The 24,470-nt window shown below is 50.7% G+C and overlaps 1 protein-coding gene across 1 annotated transcript; it reads right to left on the bottom strand.

Moving 5' to 3' along the window:
- Positions 1-9,354: 9,354 nt before the first annotated feature.
- On the bottom strand, positions 9,355-24,243 carry Slc27a4 (solute carrier family 27 (fatty acid transporter), member 4). Its single transcript, NM_011989.5, has 13 exons — positions 23,917-24,243; positions 22,551-22,717; positions 20,867-21,261; positions 19,363-19,521; positions 17,146-17,215; positions 16,950-17,041; positions 15,907-16,016; positions 15,482-15,691; positions 15,182-15,308; positions 14,475-14,612; positions 14,161-14,325; positions 13,943-14,089; positions 9,355-11,301 (listed from the first exon to the last, which is right to left on the bottom strand). The coding sequence occupies exons 2-13, from the start codon at positions 22,709-22,711 to the stop codon at positions 11,144-11,146; spliced, it is 1,932 nt and encodes a 643-aa protein (NP_036119.1). The 5' UTR covers positions 22,712-22,717; positions 23,917-24,243; the 3' UTR covers positions 9,355-11,143.
- Positions 24,244-24,470: the final 227 nt, after the last annotated feature.

Below are 24,470 nucleotides of genomic sequence, written 5' to 3'. Positions count from 1 at the left end.
GGGAGTAAAACGAGGTAACTCCAAATTCTTGTTTCTGACCCTGTTGTCTCTCTCCGGAGCTGCCATCTTACTATGCAAACATCTGTGTCAGATGATGAATTGTATGTCTTCTACTCCACGGTTACTGAGTTAACAATGTGTCTGGCAGATTGGTCCTGTGGAGAGTCAGTAATAACGGCTGTAACTGAAGTTCTTGTCTCTAGGTCTCTCCGTGTAGCAGGGAGACGGGGAGACAGCCGTAATCAAATGTACAAACCATGCTAATAAATGTGAAATCCTAAACTGAAATAAATTTTCCGATGTTAGAAAATTAGAATTATAGAGATTTGTGAAAAAAACGCTAGGGCTGTGGAGATGGCTCATCTGATAAAGTACTTGCTGGGCAAGTGTAAAGATCAAAGATAAGATCCCCAACCCAAGTGAAATGATGGTTAGCATGGCAATACCAGAGCTAGGGAGGTGACGATGGCTTCCTCAGGGCAAGCTGGCAACCTACACTAGCCAATGAGCAAGCTCTGAGTTCCAGAAAGACCCTGCCTCAATACATAAAATAGTGGACTACAGAGATGGCCCAGAGGTTAATAGCACTAGCTACTATTCTAGAGAACCCAGGGTTGGTTCCCAGCACCCACATGGCAGTCCTCAACTTTAACTCCAGTTCCAGTTACATATATTCAGGCAAAAACCAGTACACTGAACCGGATGGTGGTGGCACATGCCTTAAATCCCAGCACTTGGGAGGCAGAGGCAGATGGATTTCTGAGTTCGAGGCCAGCCTAGTCTACAAAGTGAGTTCCAGGACAGCCAGGGTTACACAGAGAAACCCTGTCTAGAAAAACAAACAAAAAACAAAAACAGTACACTGAAAAATATAAATCATATATATATTGGAGAATGATGATTTAGGAATACACCCACATCCACAAACATGAAGAAAAAAAAAGATAAGAAAAATGTCAACTGGAGATGTAGCCCAATGGTACAGTGCTTGCACCTGCTCAAGGGTCTGGGTTTGGTCACAGTACCAGGTGGTATACATATGAGAAATACCAAAGTGGACTGTCTGGGCTCTAAATTTTTATTAGAGTTAGCCAGGTAGTTATGAGGAGAACATAAGTTGCAAACTAACTGGAATATCGAGGGAGCAAATTGGAGAGCAGAGAGCTTGGCCAATGGTAAGGCTAAAAATGTAGGCAGGAGGCCAGGCCGTGGCGGGACACACCTTTAATCCCAGCTCAGGAGGCAGAGGCAGGCAGGTCTCTTGAGTTCCAGGACAGCCAGGGCTACACAGAGAAACCCTGTTTTGAAAAAGCAAAACAAAACAAAAAAGTAGGCAGAGCCAAGCTATGTCTTGTAAAGTCTGGGAGAGAAGGAAGGCTATTGAAGCCCTGAGGAGGAGGGATGGAACTGTTCTAAATGCATTTTTTGGGGGGGGGGGGGTGTAGGAGTTGGCAAATTACCTGCCTAGAATACACAACGCCCTGGGGTTGGACTCCAGCGATGCAGAAATCAGTGGCTATGCTGTTGTCTACCTGTGATCCAAGCATGCAGAAGTAGAAGTGCACGGTAACCCTCAATTAGGGAGGAGATACTGCCTAGAAAAGGGAAGGAAAGGCATGATGGCAAAGGCCTTCATGCCAGCACTCAGCAAGCAGAAGCAGACTTGTCTCTGTGTTGAAGGCCAGGGCTATGTAGAGAAACCTTGTTTTAAAAATAACATGTCTCAGGCTGGAGAGATGGCTCAGCAGTTAAGAGCACTGACTGCTCTGCCAAAGGTCCTGAGTTCAATTCCCAGCAACCACATGGTGGCTCACAACCATCTGTAATGAGATCTGCTGCCCTCTTCTGGTGTGTCTGAAGAGAGCAATGGTGTACTCATATACATAAAATAAATAAATAAATCTATAAAAAAAATAATAACATATCTCAGGCTGGAGAGATGGCTCAGCAGTTAAGCACACTGGCTGCTCTTCCAGAGGCCCTGAGTTCAATTCTCAGCAACCACTTGGTGGCTCACAACCATCTGTAATGGGATCCAATGCCCTCTTCTGGTGTGTCAGAAGACAGCTACAGTGTACTCATATACATAAAATAAACCTTTAAAAAAATAAAATAACGGGGCTGGGGAGATGACTCAACGGTTAAGAGCACTGACTGCTCTTCCAAAGCTCCTGAGTTCAAATCCCAGCAACCACATGGTGGCTCACAACCATCTGTCATGAGATCTGATGCCTTTTGCCAGGGTGTCTGAAGACAGCTACAGTATACTTATAATAAATAAATAAATAAATAAATCTTTTAAATAAAATAAAATAACGTCTCGCATTTTCCCCTTGAACATGCAGCAATGTTCTTTGCTTTAGCCTCCTGAATGGTGGGAAGAAGGGGTGGGGCACTATTCTGAAAGAAGCTGGGAGACACTACTCTGGGCTTTCCCTTAATTTTTGTAATCATTTGAACAATATAACTTGCAAGCCACCAATGCAACTCCATGGATACAACTCTTGTTAAAAGATTGTTGCCAGGAGTGGTATTTGTACACCTTTGATGCTGATGCTCTGGAGATAAAGGCAGGTGGATCTCAGTGAGTTTGAGGTCAGCCAGGGTGTTAAACAGAGAAAACCTGTCTCTAAAGCCAAATAAATGAGTAAGTGAATGAATGAATGAATGAGTGAATGAATGAATGAAAATTAAATGTTTCCAGGAATGGTGGTGGCTCATGTCTATAATCTCAGCACTCAGAAGGCAGAGGCACATACATCTCTATGCATTCTATGTTAGCTCTGTCTATTTAAGTTTCAGGACAACCAGGCCCACAGAGATCCTGTCACAAAAATAAAAGGAAAGCCAGGCAGTGATGAAGGTGGCACACCTTTAATTCCAACATCTGGGAGGCAGAAGCAGGCGGATCTCTGAGTTAAGGCCAGCCTGGTCAACAGATGGATTGAGTTCCAGCACAGCCAGGTCTACACTAAAAGAATCCTGTGTCTGAAAGTTAAATAAATTAAATAAACAAACAAACAAATAAGGGATTCCCAACAGGAACATGACTCCAGCTCCAGGGGATCCAATGCCCTCTTCTGACCTCCACAGGTACCAGGACACTCACATGGCGCATGCATACATACACACACACATACATAGATAGATAGATAGATAGATAGATTTATTTTTATTTATTATATGTAAGTACACTGTAGCTGTCTTCAGACACTCCAGAAGAGGGCATCAGATTTCGTTACGATGGTTGTGAGCCACCATGTGGTTGCTGGGATTTGAACTCAGGACTTTTGGAAGAGCAGTCAGCTGAGCCATCTCACCAGCCCAATTTTTTTATTTTTTATTTTATTTTATTTTTTATTTTTTTTTTTGGTTTTTCGAGACAGGATTTCTCTGTGTAGCCCTGGCTGTCCTGGAACTCACTTTGTAGACCAGGCTGACCTCAAACTCAGAAATCCACCTGCCTCTGCCTCCCGAGTGCTGGGATTAAAGGCGTGTGCCACCACCCCCTGGTTTTTTTTTTAATTTTTATTTATTTATTTTTTTTCGAGACAGGGTTTCTCTGTGTAGCACTGCCTGTCCTGGAACTCACTCTGTAGACCAAGCTGGCCTTGAACTCAGAAATCCTCCTGCCTCTGCCTCCCAAGTGCTGGGATTAAAGACGTATGACACCACTGTCTGGCTAAGGTTATACATTTTTAAGTGTCTTTCTTTGAACTTGTATGTTTCAAATTATATTAAAGTTTGTGTGGATTTTTTTCTTAAAGGTCTATCTATCTATCTATCTATCTATCTATCTATCTATCTATCTATCTACACTGTAGCTGTCTTCAGACATCCCCAAAGTGGGCATCAGATCTCATTATAGATGGTTGTGAGCCACCATGTGGTTGCTGGGATTTGAACCTATGACCTTTGGAAGAAAGGTCAGTGCTTTTAACCGCTGAGCCACCTCTCTAGCCCCTGTGTAGATTTTTATGTTTTACTTTTCATTATTACATTTTTATTCATTTATTTGCATGTGTACATATGTTCCCATGCATGCCATAGCCTCTGTGGCATCAGTGGACAATTTGTAGGAATTGCTTGTCTCCTTCTGCTTTGTGGACCTGGAACTGAACTAAGAGCAGCAGCTACTAAGTCACCTCACACTCCCAAGAGGAAACCTCCTTCTTCTCTTTTTAACGATCCTTATGTATTTGTTACTTATTATACATTGGTGCTTTGCTTGAATATATGTGTGTGTGGAGGGGGGGTTGTTGGATTCCTAGAACATGGGGTTACAGACAGTTGTGAGCTGCCTTGTGGGTGCTCAGAACCAGAGTCCCCTAGAAGAGTAGCCAGCCTCTCCAGGCCGTGTTTCTTTTTTTCTTTTTGGGGTTATTTTCTCTTCTGGGATTATAGGTGTCTACACCATCACGCTAAGCCTAACCACTCTGGCTCCATTTTCATGCCGGGGCTTGGGATTGACGCAGGGTCTCCCGCACACTAGATAAGAGTTCTAATACTGAGCTACCTCCCCACTCCTTTCTAGTTTGTGTGTGTGTAGGCCAGGTTAGCCTGTGTCACTCCTCAGGAGCCATCCATTTTAATTATTTTTGGGACAGGGTCTCACTATGTAGCCCTGGTTGGCCTTGACATACATACATACACACACACACACACACACACACACACACACACACACACACACAGGCCAGGTTGGTTCAATCTCACAGAGATGTCTGACTGCCTATGGGATTAAAGACTTGGACTAGCTATTAAGCTTGACTTTTCTTCCTATCTCTTTCCTCCTTCCTTCCTCCCTCCCTCTCCCTCTCCCTCCCTCCCTCCCTCCGATTATTAAGGACAGGCTGGAGAGACAGCTCAGTAGCTGCACTGGCTGCTCTTCCAATGGACCAGGGTTCAATTCCCAGCACCCATATGATGATTCACAACTATCCAAATTCCAATTCTAGGAAGTCCTACAGCCCTCTTCTGACCTCCTGGATACCGGCTACATACATGGTACACATACATATATACAGGCAAAATAAAATAAAACTAAAAAAAAATGTTAAGGAAAATAAAAACTCCCACAAGTGGGAGGAGTTCCGAAGGAGAAATAACAAACCTTGAATTTTTCCCCCCTTAGACAAGTTCACCGAGACGGGATGGGGGGGCCTTGAGGATGTGTGACTGGCCAGTGAGGTCCCACCAGACCGAGTTACTTCCACAGCTCTTCATAATGTTTTTGTTTTTAGATTTCTGTGTGTGTGTGTGTGTGTGTGTGTGTGTGTGTGTGTGTGAGAGAGAGAGAGAGAGAGAGAGAGAGAGAGAGAGAGAGAGCAGAACAGGGTGAATTCTCTGGAGCTGGCTGCTAGGGACCAAATGGTCCTCAGAAAAAGCAGCAAGCCCTTTTAGAGAGAGAGAGAGAGAGAGAGAGAGAGAGAGAGAGAGAGAGAGAGAGAGAGAGCAAGCAGAACAGGGTGAATTCTCTGGAGCTGGCTACTAGGGACCAAATGGTCCTTAGAAAAAGCAGCAAGCCCTTTTTTGTTTTTTGTTTGTTTGTTTTGGTTTTTGGAGACAGGGTTTCTCTGTGTAGCCCTGCTATCCTGGAACTCACTCTGTAGACCAGGCTGGCCTCGAACTCAGAAATCCGCCTGCCTCTGCCTCCCAAGTGCTGGGATTAAAGGCGTGCGCCACCACTGCCTATCACCCCAACAGTTCTGATGGGAGTCCCTTTCAGGAACTTGATGAATCCAAGTTCAGGCTTCATCTGAACAGAAGTCTCTGCAAAGAACTCATGCTGGCAGCACTGAGCCTGATGCTACTGCCACTTCGCGTCCAGAACCAAGCTTAACCTATCAGTTAGAAACAGTACAGGCTGGGTATTGTGTTCCCTCAAAGAACATTTGTCTACTGAGCTCTGTGGTGCCAAGCAGTAGAGCCACTGGACTACACCTTGTATATTCCTCCCATTTTTCAGATGACAAAACTGAGTCTCCGAAGGCCGTGCCTTCGGGATCCTGGCCCTCCCCACTACTTCTCACTTAAGGCCAGAGTCTCACAAATAACTTTCCCCTAGTATCCCTTGCAGTAGAGGGTCCGGGGCCCCAGCCAGAGAGCCAGGGCGTAGTCCTCCATCCTCTCTGAAGCTCCAAGAGAGACAATGGCAGGTCGCAGCGGAGGCGAGGGCGCAAGTGCCCCCCTGCCCGCCGCCCTTTGTTTTCCCGCCTGCCCCCTCGCGCGCCCCGGGAGGCTGGGAGGCGCCTCTCACAGGCTTCCTCCTCCCATTCTTGTGCTAATTGGGTGTCAAGCTGAGATCAGTGAGAAAGAAATCCGCCCGGGCTCGGGTTAAACTGCCGCCAAAGACTAGGGCTGAGCCCAGAATTTGATTAGGCCGGGAGGAAGCCGCGGCCCGGGGGAGGGGTGGCTAAGCTTTCAGGGCCCCTTTGAAAGTCACTGGGTCGCCCCCTCCTCTCCCGCCCTCTCCACAACCGCCTCTAGGGGCCTCTGGAAGATATTTAACCTTCTTCCTAGGAATTGAAAGCGATAGCCACACACTGGCCTGGGCAGCCACTTGCCTGTCCAAGCACTGCTGGACCTCCAAGGATGCAGGAGGCTGGCTCCTTCCAGCAGCGCCCTGTTCAGCAAGGAGGCGGAGCGGGGTGGGGGCGGGGACGTTTACCTCCAGACTCTGATGTTTGGAGAGGCTTTACTCCTCCTCGTCTCTGGTTCCTCATCAGCAGGCGGAGGATAAAGTCCTACCTGTTCTGTGCTTGGTGGCCATTAAGAGTCAATAATGGAGTGGTTGACCTCCAAGGGGGCCCCTTCGGGAAGGGTTCCCTGCCCCCACCTTCCGGCAATGACTCCTTTCCCCAACCATACAGCTCTATCGCCTTACGGGTTTTTACTAGTTATTTATTTACTCTGTTAATTGTGTATATATATATCCTGTTACTGCAGTGTTTGCACAGTCCAGAAGAAGGCATCGAATGGACTCCCCAGAACTGGAGTCAAAGGCAGCAGATTCGCGTCACTCCATGATGGTGCTGGAGTCTCTAGTCCTCTACAAGAGCAATATGAATTCTTAATGGCTGAGCTGTCTCTCTGGACCCTTATATTTCAAATTTATATTTCAACCCTTCTGATAGCATCTTCCTCTGAAGTATAGTCATACTCTAAAACAAAATTTATTTTTGTCTTATGCATATGCATACATATGCATGCTTTGCCTGCATGTATGTGTGCTGTGTATGGGTGCTGAGAACCCCTCAGCAAGTTAGCCACTGAGAGCCATCCTTCCAGTCTGCCCCACCCCTCCCCTTTGACAGCGTCTCACTATGCTCCCTCGCTGGCCTGAAACTATGTAGACTAGGTTGGCTTGAAAGCAGAGATCTCTGCCTCTGCTTCCCAAGGGTTGGGATCAAAGGTGTGAAGACCCATGCCCATCTGGTCTACTGTTTCTTTTGTGGGCCTTGACCTAGTCTGCCTGGCATGCTTCCTTGAAAGGCTTCCTGGTGCTAGGCCCTGGTGCAAAGAACTCATATTCCCAGCCCTTGGGACGAGGCAGGACGATTCCTGCAAGTTGTGGGACAGATAAGGCTATACAGGGAGAACATTTCAAAGCCAACAGAGCAGTGTTCCTGTGTCCCAGGGCACACCTCATTGGGTCCATCTTCTAGCAGCTGCCACTGCTGCTCCGTGAGGTGGATCTGGGGCCTAGACCTCGCCCCCATGGCAGGCAGCTTTTTCTATCTGCTTAGGTGAACCCATAGGTGCTCTGCAACTGTCAAGTACTTAATGTGAGGAGCTGCCCAAGAGCAGTAGCTATGTAAGTTAATACTATAAGCATGTATTGGTCAATTACTGTGTGTACTCAAGAGGGCTCCGCACGGTCTGGGGACAATCAGATGCAGGTCCAAGAGCTGTCAGCCCCTCAAGGAGGGGTTAGTAGTCCCAGTGTAAAAGTGGGAACAGCCTTGTTTGGAATGTTTTGATTACATTATTAACTGCTGATTGTGTGTACGTGCACGCACGTGCGTGGGTGTTTGGGATGGACAACATACAGTCAGTTCTTTCTTTCCACCATGTAGGTTCTGCAGATCCATCAGACTGTCAAGCTTAGCAGCAGGCTCTTGTACCCCACCATCCAGTTTGTTGAGATGGAGTCTCACTATGTAGCCCTGGTTGACCGAGAACTCTTTTTGTAGACCAGGCTGGCCTTGGAATCACAGAGATCTCACCTGAGTGCTAGGACTAAAGGTATGCATCACCAGATATCTATCTCTATCTATCTATTGGTATCTATCTATCTACCTATCTATTGGTTTCTCGAGACAGGATTTCTCTGTGTAGTCCTGGCTGTCCTGGAACTCACTCTGTAGACCAGGCTGTCCTCGAACTCAGAAATCCGCCTGCCTCTGCCTCCCGAGTGCTGGGATTAAAGGCATGTACCATCACTGCCTGCAAGATCTTTAAAAAAATTTTTTTTTTATTTTTAATTTAATTTTTTGAAGATAAGGTTTTCCTGGGTAACCTTCACTGTCTTGCAACTCACTCTGTAAAGCAGGCTGGCCTTGAACTCAGAGATCTGCCTGTCTCTGCCTCCCAAGTGCTAGGCTAGGATTAAAGGGTGCACCACCATCTCCTGGTTCATGTTTTATTTTGAGTCTAGGTGTTTTGCCTGCACGGTTATCTGTGTGGTGTGTGTATGCATTGCCAGTGGAAGCCAGAAGAGGGCATCAGCATCCCAGGAACTGGAGTTACAGATGGAATGCTTTCCTCTGGAAGAGCAGCTAGTGCGCTTTACCCTTGTACTATCTCTTCAGATCCTAAAGAGGTCTTAACATCTGAAACGTTTCTTTTTTCCATCAAGCCTAAATCTTTGGAAACATAAGCAAAAGTCCTCAGAGACCAACCTTGGGAATCGCCCTAGCTCAATGGTGAGGCAAAAACCCACATCCTTTCATCCTACTTCTTGGCTGAGCATTGTAAGCCAGGAATGCAAATCTGAGCCCCTTGCTCCCTCTGCTGGCCATATTTGAAATGACACCCAGCCATGCTCCACACCTATCTCTGGGCTCCTTCACTTGGTTTGCTCTTAGACATACCCCAATTCAAAAGCCTATTCTCCTGGAGGCACCTGGATCTCTTTCTTAGTGTGGCCACCTACGCCTCTGGACTGTCAGCTGCTGGCCCAGAGCAGGTTCCACAGGTTTGTGTGGAATAGCAATTTCTGGCTTCCTGCTGCCTTCTGTACCCCGTGGGCGGGGCATCATCAAGAACATGACCTTTTGCATTCCAGCCTCCCCACTCCCTGTGTGACACTGCCCACTGAACTAGTCATAATATCCTCACTCTGGGTCAATTCTTGAATAGTCCATTTATAAGACCTGCTTCAAGCCAGGGTGGTGGTGGTACACATTTAATCTCTGCACTCTGGAGCAGGCGGATCTTTGTAAGTTCAGAGCTGTTACATAGAGAAACTGTGTCTTGAACACCAATCAACACCCCCCCCCAAAAAAATGTGCTTTGAGACCCAGGTTAGCTCCTAGAACCCCCCCCCCCTTTAATTCCAGCTCCAGGGGATTCTGAGGCCTCTGGACTCATGTTTGCAGAAACCTGAGTCATGCGCACATAACCACAACAAAACCACTCAAGCCAGATGTCTTTCATCCCAGCACCTGGGAGGAAGCAGAAAGATCCTGAGGTCAAAGCCATTCTCCACATCGTACCCAAGTAAAATGGCAATCAGGACCACACAAAACCATCTCAGAACTCAAGAAATTGACCTCACAGATACAGGAGAAGGTCCAACAGTGGAGGAGGGCCCTTGAGCAGTCCACCCTGGGCTGTTAGGACCCTCTGTACTTCCCAGGGACTCCCAGGCTGGAGGACTCTGGACCAATGTGCTGCTGACTGGCTAGGGTTGCCTGAGGAGGTCAGGCAGTCTGTCTGGATCAGATGCATCATCCTAAAGGTGCCTGTCAGTCTCAGCCCGGGTGCAGAGGCCTCCTGGCCAAGAAGACAGAGCTTAGACATGAAACTTTCATAGAAAGCCTCAGAGGGCTGGGGAGGCTCCAATGGGTCATTTGGCAGAAGATGGAGCAACAGCGCATGGGTCCATGGACAGTTCTGTGCAGGGGAGGGCTTTCCCTCAAAGACGCCAAGTATCCTCCCACTCCTAATGGCTTTGTGTAGTTTCTGAATCCCTTAATTACCCCCATAATTCAGGAGACACTTGCCCAAAGCCACATGCTTACTTTAAAGGTTAAGTTCCAAAGTTTAACATCCTGTCAGATCTGGTGGGAGTCTCTCCTAAGGAGTTATAGGAAGGCAGAGCTTTGGAAAAGAGGACTGGCTAAGGGCTTATCCCAAGGGCTAAGCGAAAGGGGCTAGAGGGGAAGGAGGTAGGCAAGGAGCCAGGCTGTCAGGCTAAGAGGAGTCAAGGCAGAGTTTATTGGCCCCTGAGCCACACTCTCCTCATGCCTGTTCCACCCACACTCAGGCTAGGACAGATGGAGAAGCAACACAGACTCACAGACAGGCAGGAAGGACAGACAGGACACTCGTCCCTCCCTCCCCGAGACAAGAACAAGGGAACCTGGAGAAACAAGGACTGAGTGTGTGATCCTGACTTCTTGAGACAGGTGCCCAGTGGCCACATGCTGTCCTCTTTTCCCCAGAGGTGCAGGCAGGGAGAGGTGACACTTTGGCAGCTCTGGACCAAGATCCTCTGTGGACATGGGATGACTGGCCACTATAGTCTCTGGCCACTTAGCTTCCTGAGTCTACAGGCTTTGCCTTGGTTCCTTTGTAAGCTCCCTTCTGATTGGAGGGATCTTAGTGACTCCTCTCCCACACCCTGGCCCGCTGGACCCAAGATACCATCCTAAAGGAGCCTATCAGAAACCCTGGGGCCAGGGGCCACGCCTGGACCAGAAGACACAGCTTGGATGAGACTTTCACAGAAAGCCTCTGGAGGGTCGGGGAAGCGGCAGTGAGTCACTTGGCAGTTTGGGAGAGGGGAGATCAGCACCTAGGGGCGGAGGTGCGGGCCCTGCTAGCTTTGGTCTGGCATTGCCCAGGACCCCTCTGGGGTGGACGCTAGGGCTCTGAATCCAGCATCTTCTGGCCCTCAGAGGGATGTAGGGGGAAATCACAGCTTCTCCTCGCCTGCCTGGATGCGGGTATAGGCCTCCTGGTCCAGTGCAACGTAGCAGCCCTTCCGAGCATCCAGATAGAACAGCGGGTCTTTCACAACAGATGGGTCAAAGCCCTCCTTCCGCAACTCTGTCTTCTGGAACTTGAAGGTCCCTAGAGAGTGGGTAAGAAAAGTCAGAAAGTGCAAGGCAGGGGTTGGAGCTCCTACAAATCTGATGACGGGTTGAGAAAGGGAGAGCTAGGGAGGGGAGAAAGGACACGGGGACACTGTATGTCCAACGACATCTCTGATGGGCAGCAGAGTAGAGGCCAGAATCTGGTCCCTTTTATTTGAGTACTGACTGGACACAGAGGCCTCAACGTCTTGAGGCTCAGTCATATTCTAAGATGCATGTATTTTCTTCTCCATTTCCCCCTTTTTATGGACAGGGTCTCACTAGATAGCCCTGGCTGTCCTTCAAACTCTTAGCGATCCACTGGTCTCTAGATCTACAGTGCTGGGATTAAAGGGGTACATCACCATGCCATTTTGGGGGGAGAAAGCAAAGTCACACAGGAAATAAGTGGTAACCAGGATTTGAACACAGGAATGACAGACCCTCTCCCTAGATCTGCTAGCCTCTGAAATGCTACCTATTGCTCCCAACAGAAACCACAATTCCAGAAACTCCAAACCAGACTGGCCTTCTAGCTTGCTCTGAAGCACTGCTCTGGAATTCCAGTGAGTCTAGGCTTCCAAGGACCCTGCCATTCCAACCCACGCTCTTGGGGGCAGTGGGGAGAGAACCCTGAGACCAGCCCAGCCTTGGGGGTGGCAGGGAGAGAACCCTGAGGCCAGCCCAGCCTTGGGGCTGGCGGGGAGAAATCCCTGAGGACAGCCCAGCCTTGGAAGATTGAGAAGCAGATGAAAGAAACAAACCAACCCAGACCAGCCCCCTAGACCAGCACTGCCCATGTGCCAGTTCCTCAGGCACACCAACTCCATCTTAAATGCCCAATCCCTCCATGGTACTAGCTGCCACCATAGTAGGCAGTAGAGATGCCAAACACTCCTACCAGCACACAAAGTTTTGTTGGATGGGGCTGCAGAAGAGAGCAACTATGGCCTCTGCAGCCCCACTAACACCTTACAGTTGAATTTAAACCCCACATCACTAACCTACAGAACTGTGATCCTCAGACATCCTTGCATGTAGTTCACTCTGCAGAAAAGCTGTCTTGCTTGTCCTGGACAGGGTCACACTTCCAATCCTCAGGAAGTTCAGTCTCCTCAGTTATGAGACTGCCCTGTGTCCCTCCCTATGTCACACTGCAGCCTAGGCCCCTCCCACCGTCTCATATGTTGCATGGGGTACAGATGTCCACAAGCTGACAGACCTCAGCAGCCAGAGAAGGCTTGGAACTGACAATGCATGGGAGGGGGTCAGGCACATGGACCCCTGGGTAAGCAGCTAGGGATGAGCCTGAGCAATGGAGAGAGGCAGGAAGGACCCTAAGGACAGTATGGTGGGCCTAACAGGAGATTCCACATCCCCTTCCTGACTCAGGGAACTCCTGAAAGCCATCAGTAGACCACTACAGAAGGATGTCACTGTGCTACTATGTGTACTGGCTGGTTCTGTGTCAACTTGACACAGCTGGAGTTATCACAGAAAAGGAGCTTCAGTTGAGGAAATGCCTCCATCCAGCTGTAAGGCATTTTCTCAATTAGTGATCAAGGTGGGAAGGGCCCCTTGTGGGTGGTGCCATCTCTGGGCTGGTAGTCTTGGGTTCTATAAGAGAGCAGGGTGAGCAAGCCAGGGAAACAAGCCAGTAAAGAACATCCCTCCATGGCCTCTGCATCAGCTCCTGCTCCCTGACTTGCCTGAGTTCCAGTCCTGACTTCTGTTGTTGATGAACAGCAAATGTGGAAGTGTAAGCTGAATAAACCCTTTCCTCCCCAACTTGCTTCTTGGTCATGATGTTTGTGCAGAAACAGAAACCCTGACTAAGACTCTATGTGATCATAGACCCACCCACAGCTCACTCTTGGATACTAACTCCTTGTGAGACATCTATAGTTCTCTGCCACTCTCTACCCTGAAGCTGGAGATCTCTGTGGGACCAATCTTACATTTAGATAACTTCCTACTATTTCTAGGCCATCCCACTTCCACCCTGGTCTATAAGATCCTATAGGCCTATAAGGGTCCTGATGGCCTCTGCTGATGGCCCACAGCACACTACTGTTGAAGCATCCAGGTTCGGGGGTCTTTTTTCCTTTTAATTTATTGGTCTAATACTATTTGCCTATATGCCTTATTATTTACTTACTCACTCACCCACTTATTACTATTTTTCTGTGCTACTGGGAATGAACCTAAGGATTCATGTACATTAGACAAGCTCGTCCACTGAGTTCTGTCCTAGTCTATTGTGCCATGATCTGAAGTCCATTTTCTTTCTTGCTGCTTTGTTGTTGCTGAGACAGGGTCTTGTGTGTTGTAACGCCAAGGCTGGCCTCTTTCCTCCATTCTGAAGCATCAGGATTACAGGGGTGTTACCACACCCAGCCCATTCCATACCTCTGGAATTTTTCTACTCTGGGTCTAAACCATAGTATGGCAGCCATAGAATAGTCCCCATTCTAAGAGATGGTGAGCCTTCTCTGAAGCTGGGTTTGCACATTTCCACCCAGGAGAGCAGTATCTCAGCCTACGGGCAAGGCTGTTTGTCAAGGTAAGAGATTAGCCAGGGAGTTTATACTACAGAAAGACCCAGCCCTGAAAGCCAGGAGCTGGAACCAGGGACAGACCTGTCTTGTGCAGCTCAGGCAAGAAGCGCAGGAAGATGGGGCGGGCATACAGAGGCAGCTCCTTTTTCAAGGTCTGTGCAAAGCTCTCCAGGTCACAGTTGCTGATGGGACTTGCAACGGCAGCCATTCCTGCTCGGCCTTCAGTTCCTGGAAGCAGGAGGGTACACAGTCAGTGGCAGGCAATGTTCGGACATGCTCACCATCCTCCCCTCACATACCTGGCACCTCAACACCATAAACTGCCACATCTGCCATATGAAGCAGGCGGCTGAGTGTGCCCTCCACCTCAGTGGTAGATACATTCTCCCCTTTCCAGCGGAACGTGTCCCCAGTGCGATCTCGGAAGTACAGGTAACCCAGCTCATCCATCACCAGGACGTCACCTAGGGAGGGGACAGTTAGTCATGACTGGGCCAGCCTAGTTCCTGACACAGGTTGAGTCAGGAAGTCATCACAGGGGATGTGTTCTCTGAGACTGGAAGCTCTCATTTCTCCCTGTCCCCTCTGGAAGGACAAACAGCAGGGGACTCACCAGTGAGGTAGGCTTGGTCCCCCTTCTTGAAGACATCATTAGCAATCTTCTTGTTGTTGGCACCCTGGTTGAGGTACCCGTCGAAACGGCGCAGAGGGTCCTGCTGGATGATGCGACCCACCAGCTGGCCTGGCTGACCTAGGGACGAGGAAGCCAGTCAGGTGTGGCCTCGTCTACCTGTCTCCATCCACAAAGGCACCCTGCATCTTATGCTGACTTAATGCTATTACAGAAATGCCCCATTTGTCTCCTGGACAGAAGGTGGCTGAGATCAGGGAGCACATCTGAGCAGTTTTGGAGCACGGAATGGGCCACCAACAGTGAGGACCCAATGAATCAATCCAGAAAAGACCAGCGAGCATACACAGGCCCGACTAGACAGCCGAGCAACCTGGTACCACTGAGCCCTACACCTGTCCAGGCTCTCCTCAGTGAGTGCCTCACACTTTACCACACACACCCCGAACCAGGCACTGCCATCAGCTCTGCATGAAGATGAGGGGCTCGTGTATGAGGCCAGGATGGAGCCTTCTCAGGGAGGTGTGCAGATGGCACGGCGGGCGAGCGAGCGAGTGAGCAAGGGTTGGTGACGACAGTGGGGTGAGCAGTGGGTAAAGCAGAACCCACACTCAGAATGGTTTATCCACACTGACTATCCTCCAAGACAACACCTTCCCCCACAAATGTCCATTCCCTCCTGGGCAGACCTGGTTGACAGGGAATGCAGACTCCATCGGGTCCCCGGATCAGTTCCATGGTATCCTCATTGACACGTACCAAACGGATAGGGTACACAAAGGACAGGATGCGGCTATTGAAGCCACAGGCCCCCACCTGCAAAGGCCGAGATTTAGGCCAGGGCTCCATGGACTCCCAAACAGACAGAGGGGCTGGAGAGACTCTGGTATCCACTCCCATGCTGGTATTCTGCTTCCCCCTCTGCAAGCCTAGGGCCTATTGTGATCCACCCCCCACAGCAGCCCTACTAGCCCCAATCTGGACCTTACCCGGCTGTCAAAGTTGCCCAGGCTACAGTTGCATTCAGTGGCCCCATAGAACTCAGCCACCTGGGGGATGTGGAAACGGCTGGAGAAGTCGGTCCAGATGGACTGCCGGAGACCGTTGCCCAGTGCCATGCGCACCTTGTGCCGAGACTCAGCCTCACGGGGTGGCTGGTTCAGGAGGTAGCGGCAGAGCTCGCCAATGTACTGTACAATCTGGGGTGGGTGTGGTGTCAGTCCAGACTCTAGGGGTGCCCACTTCGTCACCTCCCCACAGTGGCCCGACAGTCCCTTCCCTCTCATCCGAGCAATGAAGACGCTGCCCAAGGGAGCATTCTGAAGTCTCAGCTGCTCAGATGCCCCAGTGTATGGGTGGCAAGGGGGGGGGGACATGGGGATGGGGCTGCTCATGCCTGTCCCTTCTCACTCACTGTGCAGTTGTACTTGATACAATCATCCCAGAACCGGGAGGCTGAGAACTTCTTCCGGATCACCACAGTCATGCCGTGGAGTAAGCACTGGCCAATCCCCACGATGTTTCCTGAAGTCAGAGGGGCCTGGAGGTCAGGACAGTGACCCCACCCCAGAGCCTAATCTCATTCAGACCTGCCTCTTCTGAGACAGGGTCTCAAATAGTCCAGGCTAGCCTCAAACTTGCTGTGTAGTAGAAGATAGGCCTCCACTTTCCAAGTGCTATATTATAAGGGTTCACTACCACAACCAGCTTCCAGCCCTGTCTCTTCACAGGCCTTCCCTTGGTCTCCTCCTCCTGTTCTGTCCTGCTAACTGGCCACACCTCTTCCCTATCTACCATGTTTCCAGTACCTGTGGGATCAAGCACACACTTTTTTTTTTTTTTTTTCTTCGAGACAGGGTTTCTCTGTGTAGCCCTGACTGTCCTGGAATTCACTCTGTAGACCAGGCTGGCCTCGAACTCAGAAATCCACCTGCCTCTGCCTCCCAAGTGCTGGGATTAAAGGCGTGAGCCACCACACCCGACTAAGCACACGCTTCTTGTCTACACAGTCGCCACTCAGGACTGCTCTCCTAACTGGTATGTTTCCTCTAGGAGGTCTCAGCCCCCACCACAGGTCTTCTTGAGGGTGACACTTGTGCTTCCTCACTGTGTCCCTTCCTACCTTCTCTTCCTGAGTGTCAGGCAGGTTCCCAACATGGACCAGCTCTGTGGTGTGGAGCGGCCATAACCCTGCCCCAGAGGTCAGGCTGATACTCAAGCTTTCCTCCCTTATGCTCTGTAACGGAGCAGTGAGATGCTGCACATCTGTAGAAACCAACCTCACTGCACAGCAGGCACGATGCCCCCTGAGACACAGGAACCTCATGTCATCATCAGTGAACAAGTAGACTGTGGTGGAGTAGATGGCCCCGCCCCATGCTTCTATTATAAGTGGCTAGGAAAGTGGGCCTTCTAAAGGCACAGGGTGCTGGCAGCTAAGGGCAGGCCCAGGGTTACCTGCTGAGTGGTAGAGGGGGAGGCAGTCATAGACAATGTCATCAGGCCGCATGCGGAATCCATAGTACACCAGGGAAGCCATACGATAATACCTTCAAGGGGACAGGGCAAAGAGGTCAGTGGGACCCGGGGATGGCAAGAGGACGCTTCCCAGTCCCATACAGGCCACATCCAGCCCTGGGCCCTTGTCCATTACCTGCTGTGCACCACAATGGCAGCTTTGGGTAGCCCCGTGGTGCCCGATGTGTAGATGTAGAAGAGCTTATCTGAAGAAAACAGATATGCAATGCAGGTTACTAGGAGAGCGGCCGCAGGACCGTGTGGGGAGACAGAAGGCGCATGCCCTTCAGCCCATTTCTACATCTCTTCCAGGAGACAGACCTACTGACGACCTCAACAGCACCTCCCTCCCAGGCTCACCCAGGGACAGGTTGAGTGAAAGAGCAGTGGCTGAGATGAATACAGAGCTGGTCCTCTCTGAAGTCCCAGCTGAGTGAGACAATCAGACGAAGACAAAACACTTCAACACCAAGCCTCGTCGTGGGGACATAGGACTGGTGACAGCTAAGCACCAGCTGGCTCAGCTGACAGGTGCAAAGGTGGTATCAGGAGGGTTTATAGAAGCGGATACCTGCTTCAAGGCTTAGTTACAAGGGTAATGAGGTGGTGTATAACTTTAATCTAGTGCTTAGGAGGCAGAGACAGGAAGATCTCTGTGAGATTGAGACACACTGAGCTAAAAGGACAGTGAGAACTACGTAGAAAGACACCATCTCAGGCCTGGAGAGATGGCTCAGCGTTTAAGAGCACTGATGGCTCTTCCAAAGGTCCTGAGTTCAATTTCCAGCAACCACATGGTGGCTCACAACAAAGACAGCTACAGTTTACTCATATAAATAAAATAAATGAATCTTTAAAAAAAAAAAAAAAAAAAAGCCGGGCGGTGGTGGTGCACGCCTTTAATCCTAGCACTTGGGAGGCAGAGGCAGGCAGATTTCTGAGTTCGAGGCCAGCCTGGTCTACAGAGTGAGTTCCAGGATAGCCAGAGCTACACAGAGAAACCCTGTCTCGAAAAACAAAAAACAAAAAACAAAAACAAAAACAAAAAAAAGACACAATCTCAAAAGATAAAAAAAAAAAAAAAAAAAGCCGGGCGGTGGTGGTGCACGCCTTTAATCCTAGCACTTGGGAGGCAGAGGCAGGCAGATTTCTGAGTTCGAGGCCAGCCTGGTCTACAGAGTGAGTTCCAGGATAGCCAGAGCTACACAGAGAAACCCTGTCTCGAAAAACCAAACCAAACCAAACCAAACCAAAAAACCCAAAAACCAACAAAAAAAAAACAAAAACAAAGGTTAAGCATGCTGGCCTTAAACTGCAGCACTCAGGAGAATCCCAGCAGAGGCATGGATCTGAGTTCAAGGCCAGCCTGGTCTACATAAGTGAGTTTCAGGACAGCCAAGGCTATGTAAAGAAACCCTGTCTCAAAAAGCAGGAAAAAAGAATAAAAGAAGCAGGCACTATGGCCACTCCACACCACTGATGTCCATCTGCCCACTCAAATGGGTACTGTCACCAAGTACCCTGTCACACCCTGACACAGGGGTGTGTTTCTCAGGAGGTCAAGAACCCCGCCGGACGGCACTGCCAGCAGCCACCTCAGGCACTGTGGCACCTGCTGTGTGCCAGTCCTGGGTAGTTGAGAGTAAGACGGGGAACCAGTCACGGTCCCTGCCGTCAAGCAGCTTCTGGAAGCATCTAAGAAATGAGGGAAAGGAGAGTCTCAATTCTGGCAATGACAAGTCCCAGCCCTTCCTGCTGATACCCTAGCCTCCGGGTTGACCTTTACAATAAGCCCATAAAGTAGATTGCTACTATCCCCAACTTTATTGCAGCAGGACCTGAGGCTCAGAGGGCAGGTCAGAGGGCAGGTCAGAGGCAGGGAAGTAGCAGAGCCAGAACAGAACTCAGATTGGGGGGGGGGGGCTCAGCAGGCAGCAGGCAACAAAGCAGGTGGTAAGACTTCAGGGAAGAGTAGAAAGAGCAGCAGCTGAAGGGCTGTCGGGCTCCAGTGTAGAGAAGACACTCCAGGGAGGCTTCCTGGAGGAGAGGGCAAAGGCTGGGGCCTGGCAGGGCCCACACTCAACAAGCTGGAAGGCTACACTGAGGGTCTCACACTTACCCTCCTCTCCACCTGGCAAGCTGCAGGGTACACACAATCCTACATACAAGGTGTGACCATGGGTTGCTTCACAAATCGACAATTTCACCTTACTAGTAATCCCGCCCCATTTTCCAGATGGAAAAGGGGAGGTGCCTCAACCTGTTCAAGGCACATGACTGACAAGTCTGCAGCCCTGAGGCCAGCACTGTCTTCTAGAACATTTTGGAACTCTCCATGTACTGTAAGGCCCACCTGTAAAACCCTTGTCTGGGTGACTGGGCAGGTGCTTCGGGGCATCTTCCAGAAGAGGGTCCAGATGCTCTGTGCTGACGGGCACTGTGCTGGGCTCCCAGGATCCAGAGCAGAAGAGGCTGAGTGTGGGCTCCAGGCTAGCATGGATCTCACAGATAGCTGAAGACGAGACACTTCAGGTCAGCAGGCAGTCTAGCAAGCCCGTGTTCCCTGGACCTTTGTCATGCATGGCTGACAGTCAGGGAAGACTGAATGGTGTGGGGAAATGGGTGAGACACATTTACTATTGTCAGGAGATGCATTTCTCAGGAACTTTCAGGAATCACGATGCCTTACTCATAGGCTCCTGCTCAGAGTTGGGAGGTAGCTACCAAAAACCAATTCTCCACCTCCCTGACCTCTGACCCTGCTGAAAAAAAGAACGGAAAGAAGAGGAGGAAGAAGAAGAGGGAGAGGAGGAGAAGGAGGGAAAGTAGCTATGTATATGGCCTGATAATGCGATGTAATGCAATGTAACCCAATCCTCCTGGCCCCTAGTGCTAGGATTTTTGGTATATACCATCATGCTAGCTACCATCAGCCCATTTTACAGATGGTGAAAGTAATGCTAAAGATGGAAGAGATGCTGCAATCTCACATTGAGCTTTTCTTTTTAGTCTGCTCTAGTATGGCTTTCTGTCAGAGACAATTAGAGGACAAGAGGAGGACAGAGGCTCCCATTCGCAGAAAACCTTTTCTCAGGCCTCTTGGAGCGGCAGAGACTCTATTCACTCTGGGCATGAGACGATCCTGGCCTGCTGGTTCTGCTTTGCCTAGCTTTAAATTCCTTCTTCAGTACTATGAATGAAAGAGCTATGTCTTCAGTCTTCCTGGCTTCCCTCTGACTCACCGAAAGGGCTTCTCTCACTGCTGTATTCTTTCTTCTCCACTTGGAGCATCTTAACACCTCTCCCACTACCTCATGACCACAGCAGTATAGGGAGAAAGACCAGGAAGTCTGTGGTCCAGCCTGAGATCAACTCGTAAGCCTGCTGTGTCTGTGTGATGCTAGGTGAACACCTCACTTCCCTCTGAACCTGACTCACAGTCCAAAAACCAAGATGACAACTGCAGTCTCTTCAGTCTTAGTGAAGATCAGAGCTTCGGAAAGCTCCATGCTCAGCACTTTTCATCCCTGACTCAGCAAGAAATAAAAGCCAGGTCTGAGAGGAAGGAAGGGACCTAAGTTCTGCTCCCCTTGTACAGATAAAGCAGACGAGGCCAATCTACCCAAGGACCAGACAGCACTGGCCACTCTGTGGGTGCTTAAGAGCAAGACCTTCTTGAGATCTGTGGTGCTGCGGCTAGGGAAACCAAGGCTCAGGAGACCTGTGGTTCATAAAGGCTCTGCAGCATCCCTGGCAGGTCCAGAAGCTCTGGTGCCGAGACTCATACAGCCTCCCTCGGGAATAGAACAGAGCTGTCATCTGTGCAAGGTCCCACGGGTCTCCCACATGCAGCTCACCTGAGGCCATCTCACTGCCAAAGATGAGAGCTCGTGCCTTTGAGGTGTCAAGACAGTGGCGCAGGGCATCCCGCCTAAGGTTGGTGTTGATGAGAGCCGCCTCCACGCCCAGCTTGGCCATGCCTAGCCACAGACCCACAAACTCATTGCGGTTTTCCATAAAGAGGGCAACTACATTGCCTGAGGCCAGGCCCCGGGCCTGCAGGAAGTTGGCCACACTACTGGAGTACTCATCCAGCTGGCGGAAGGTCCAGTGAGTGTCTGTGCCCTCGAAAATCAGGGCTGTCTTGTCCGGGTGGCGCTGTACCATTGAAGCAAACAGCAGGGGCACCGTCTTCCGCTCCTGAAGGTACCGTCGCACCTTGGTCTTCACCTTCAGGAGCACCATGCCACCACTGTGTGGGAGGAAAGAAGCTATCAGTGCTAAGCCAGGCTCCTGACACTGCCCAGGCTGCTGTCCAAACAGCCTGAGGCTCAGGAACCAGCTAGCTAGCTTTTAGTCTTTTGGTTCTCTGAGACAGGATTTCTGTGTAGCCCCAGTTGTCTTCAAACTCAAGAGACCTGCCTGCTTCTGCCTCCCAAGTGCTGGGACTGAAGGCGTGTGCCACCACGCCCGGCTCAGAGTTCTACTCTTATTCTTCTAAGTCTGCTGTTCTGCTAGAAGCCCTCTGGGGTGGGGCCCCAAGCCCATAGTCTCCATTCCTGATCTGGAGATCGGGAGCTCCCCGTAGCCCTCACTGCCATAGAAGCTCAGGGGTGAGCTTTCTCCCTGCAGGTGGAAGCAGGTACCTGTCACCTTTACTACCTTGTCTCCTAGGCCTTCTCCATGCTGGGCACAGGGAAAATGTCCAGAGCTTGTGGAACCCCCACCCTACCCCCATATCCCACACTGCCAACTGCTACTTCTTTGTCAGTGCTGGGTCCTCTGGCTGTGCTCTGTCCCCCTCCCCCACCTGCACAGCACCTTTCAAACAGAGAGTCCTTTCCCTTCAGGAGACCTCTTGGGTTTCCCGCCCAAGTTCCTCACCTGGGGCTTGCTCTCTTTATCCCATGCTCCCACAGCTCCTGTGGGGCCACTAGACACCTCTTATAGTCAGCCCAGACTGACAAACACTGAGCTGTCCATTCTAGGCAAGGCTCCCTTTTCCGGGTACTAGAACACAGGAGTGAGCAAGACCACCAGGGTCTCTGCAGCAATAGCACAGACAGTTTAGGGAGTTACTTCGTCCCTTTCTTACCTCCTAAAAGTCTGAGCTTCTTCCTCTCTGACCCTCAGAACCAGCCTAGCATAGAGCAGCTAGGAGCAATTTCTCCCAGCTGTCTAACTCAGGATTTGTGCTAGCATCCAGTGTCCCCCTGGGCTCTTTCAGGCTGTGCCAACCTAAGGAAAGGTCCTTTTCCTCTGGGGTCTTCTTCACCTTGCCATGAACAGTGTCCTCGTGACCCTTCTCAGACACATCTTTCAACAGATCTGCTTTGATTTGTGCCCCAGGTCAAGGAGTCTCGGGGTTAGGAGATTCCTTGAGACCTTGACCTTGGAGATGAAAGTTCTAGGTATGCCAGGAGAAGGGCAAAGAGAAGACACTGTTCCTTTAATAACCCAGATGTCTTGTGCTGGCAGGGATAATGGCTGGTAAAGCCCAGCACAGTTGAGACCCCAAGGGAGGCTAGATATGGTACTCACAAGATATCTCTCCTGACCGTCTTGATGAAGACCCGGATGAAACGCCAGCCACCAGACCCCAAGTACAGGAGCAACAGGGAGAATCCCACCTGGGTCCAGGGCAGCTTCAGCACTAGCTTGGAGAACAGTAGCGCCCCCACCAGAGATGCTCCAAGTAGCATTGTGACCTGCAGGTACAAGGTGGTTAGGAGACACAATTCCTTCTTTAGGGGCCGCTACTTCTGCACCAGCAGCCACTTCAGTATGAGCCCAAAGGGTCAGCCTATGGGGATTGCCTAGTCACCTTAAAAGGGGTGGCTTAAAAAAGGTTCAAGGCTTTGGTTCCATGCCAAGTTGGAGGGGCCTTGAAATCTACAGCTCTGGGGTTAAGAAACAAGAGGATGATCTAGCTTCTGGTTCTATCTTTGACCACCTTGTCAAGTGACCTTGTGCTAGCCCCTTTCCTACTTCAGGCCATAGCACCTTGCTCTATGCATTGGGCTAGTAAGACTTGTTCTTAGAACCTTTCTAACCCAAACAGGACAGTCCATTCACCGATATTCAAGCAACCTAACCAGATGGCCGGGAGACAGGTGCTGATAGAAGTGTCTCTCCTAGGGACTCCAGGAGGTTCTGGAAATGACAACACCAAAAAGGGCAGCTTCCTGGGAAGGGAGCCCTGCACAGTCTCTGGCCCACAGACTCAAGGTAGCGTTGTGCCTCTACCGGTCCATAGAGGGCGAGCCAGCAAATGGCTTAGAGGCAGGAGGGGCCTGAGAGGTGACAGCCCAGGGGTAGGGTGGAAAGAGGTGATTGTTGGACAGGAAAAGGATTTGGAAGTACCCACACATTCAGATGGATCTTTGAGGACTAGGGCTGAGAAGGGGAAAGGCTGTGTTGAAGCCCAGGGCAGAGATTAAGGCCCACGCTCTATTCCCTCTTCTTTATGGATTTAGTCAAGAGGACTGCTAATGGATTGCTTTTCTTGGGAAGAGAGGAAGGTCAAAGATATGAAGTAGCCTGAATATCTCCAAGCTAGGCGGAGGACCACGGCCTGGAACACAGGGAATCCCTTATGAGACTGCCTTCTGGAGAAAAGCATAAAGCAATGGGTGGGAGGACTACCGCAGGATCGCTAAGATCCTTAGCTCTCTGACAGAGGCAGTCAAAAAGCAAGCTAGGAGCCGGTCCAAGACCGCTGAGAGAGGAGACAGGACAGGAGGGGCGCCACGGACCGATTGCCTCTAGATAGCCAGGACATCAGAGCGTTCTCGGGGTTGGGAGAAGGAGGGCGCGCCCCTCAGTCCGAGCCGGCACCGCCGTCTCCCCCTGCTCGGCCTGGCACATTTTCCCCGCTCAGAAAGCCGCCGTCCCCGCCTTAGCTCACCCGGCTGCGGCTGCGCGGCGCGGCGCCCCGTCAGGATGCGGCCCGGTTGCGGCAGCGGAGTGCGGTGCGCTGGGGGCATCGGCCGCCCCGGGGCACACACAGCCGAGCCTCGGTGCGTCTGGCCCACTCCTCGTCCTTGTAGGGTCTGTACCTCTGCCCCGCTCCACCCCCACCCGCCTCCCGCACCCGCACCGGCTGTGCCAGCCGGCAGCACCGCCTTCTGTGCCGTCCCCGCAGAGGGCGAGCTTCTGAGTCCGTGCACCTCAGCGCAACCCAGCCCCAGCGCGCCCGACACCGCCCAGCCCCTCCAGCCCTGCGCGCACCACTGCCTCCGCAGCCGCCCGGCCCGCTGGGAGTGGTAGGCTGAGCCGCACGGCATGCTGGGAGTTGTAGTCCTAGTAGTCTAGCTTGTTCAGGCTGCTGAAGTTGCCCTGGTCAGGCAGTGCTCCTTGGGTCGTTCCTCTCTGCCATTTCCTGGACCAGGGGATCCAGGTAGCATAAACCCGCCCACAGACCATTTGAGAATACATAGCCAGAAGCTAAGGCCCAAGTAG

This window comes from Mus musculus, chromosome 2 (assembly GCF_000001635.26).
Source record: "Mus musculus strain C57BL/6J chromosome 2, GRCm38.p6 C57BL/6J".
NCBI classification, from domain to species: domain Eukaryota; kingdom Metazoa; phylum Chordata; class Mammalia; order Rodentia; family Muridae; genus Mus; species Mus musculus.
The sequence above is the reverse complement of the archived record's forward strand: the minus strand, read 5'-3'. Positions and strand labels throughout refer to the sequence as shown.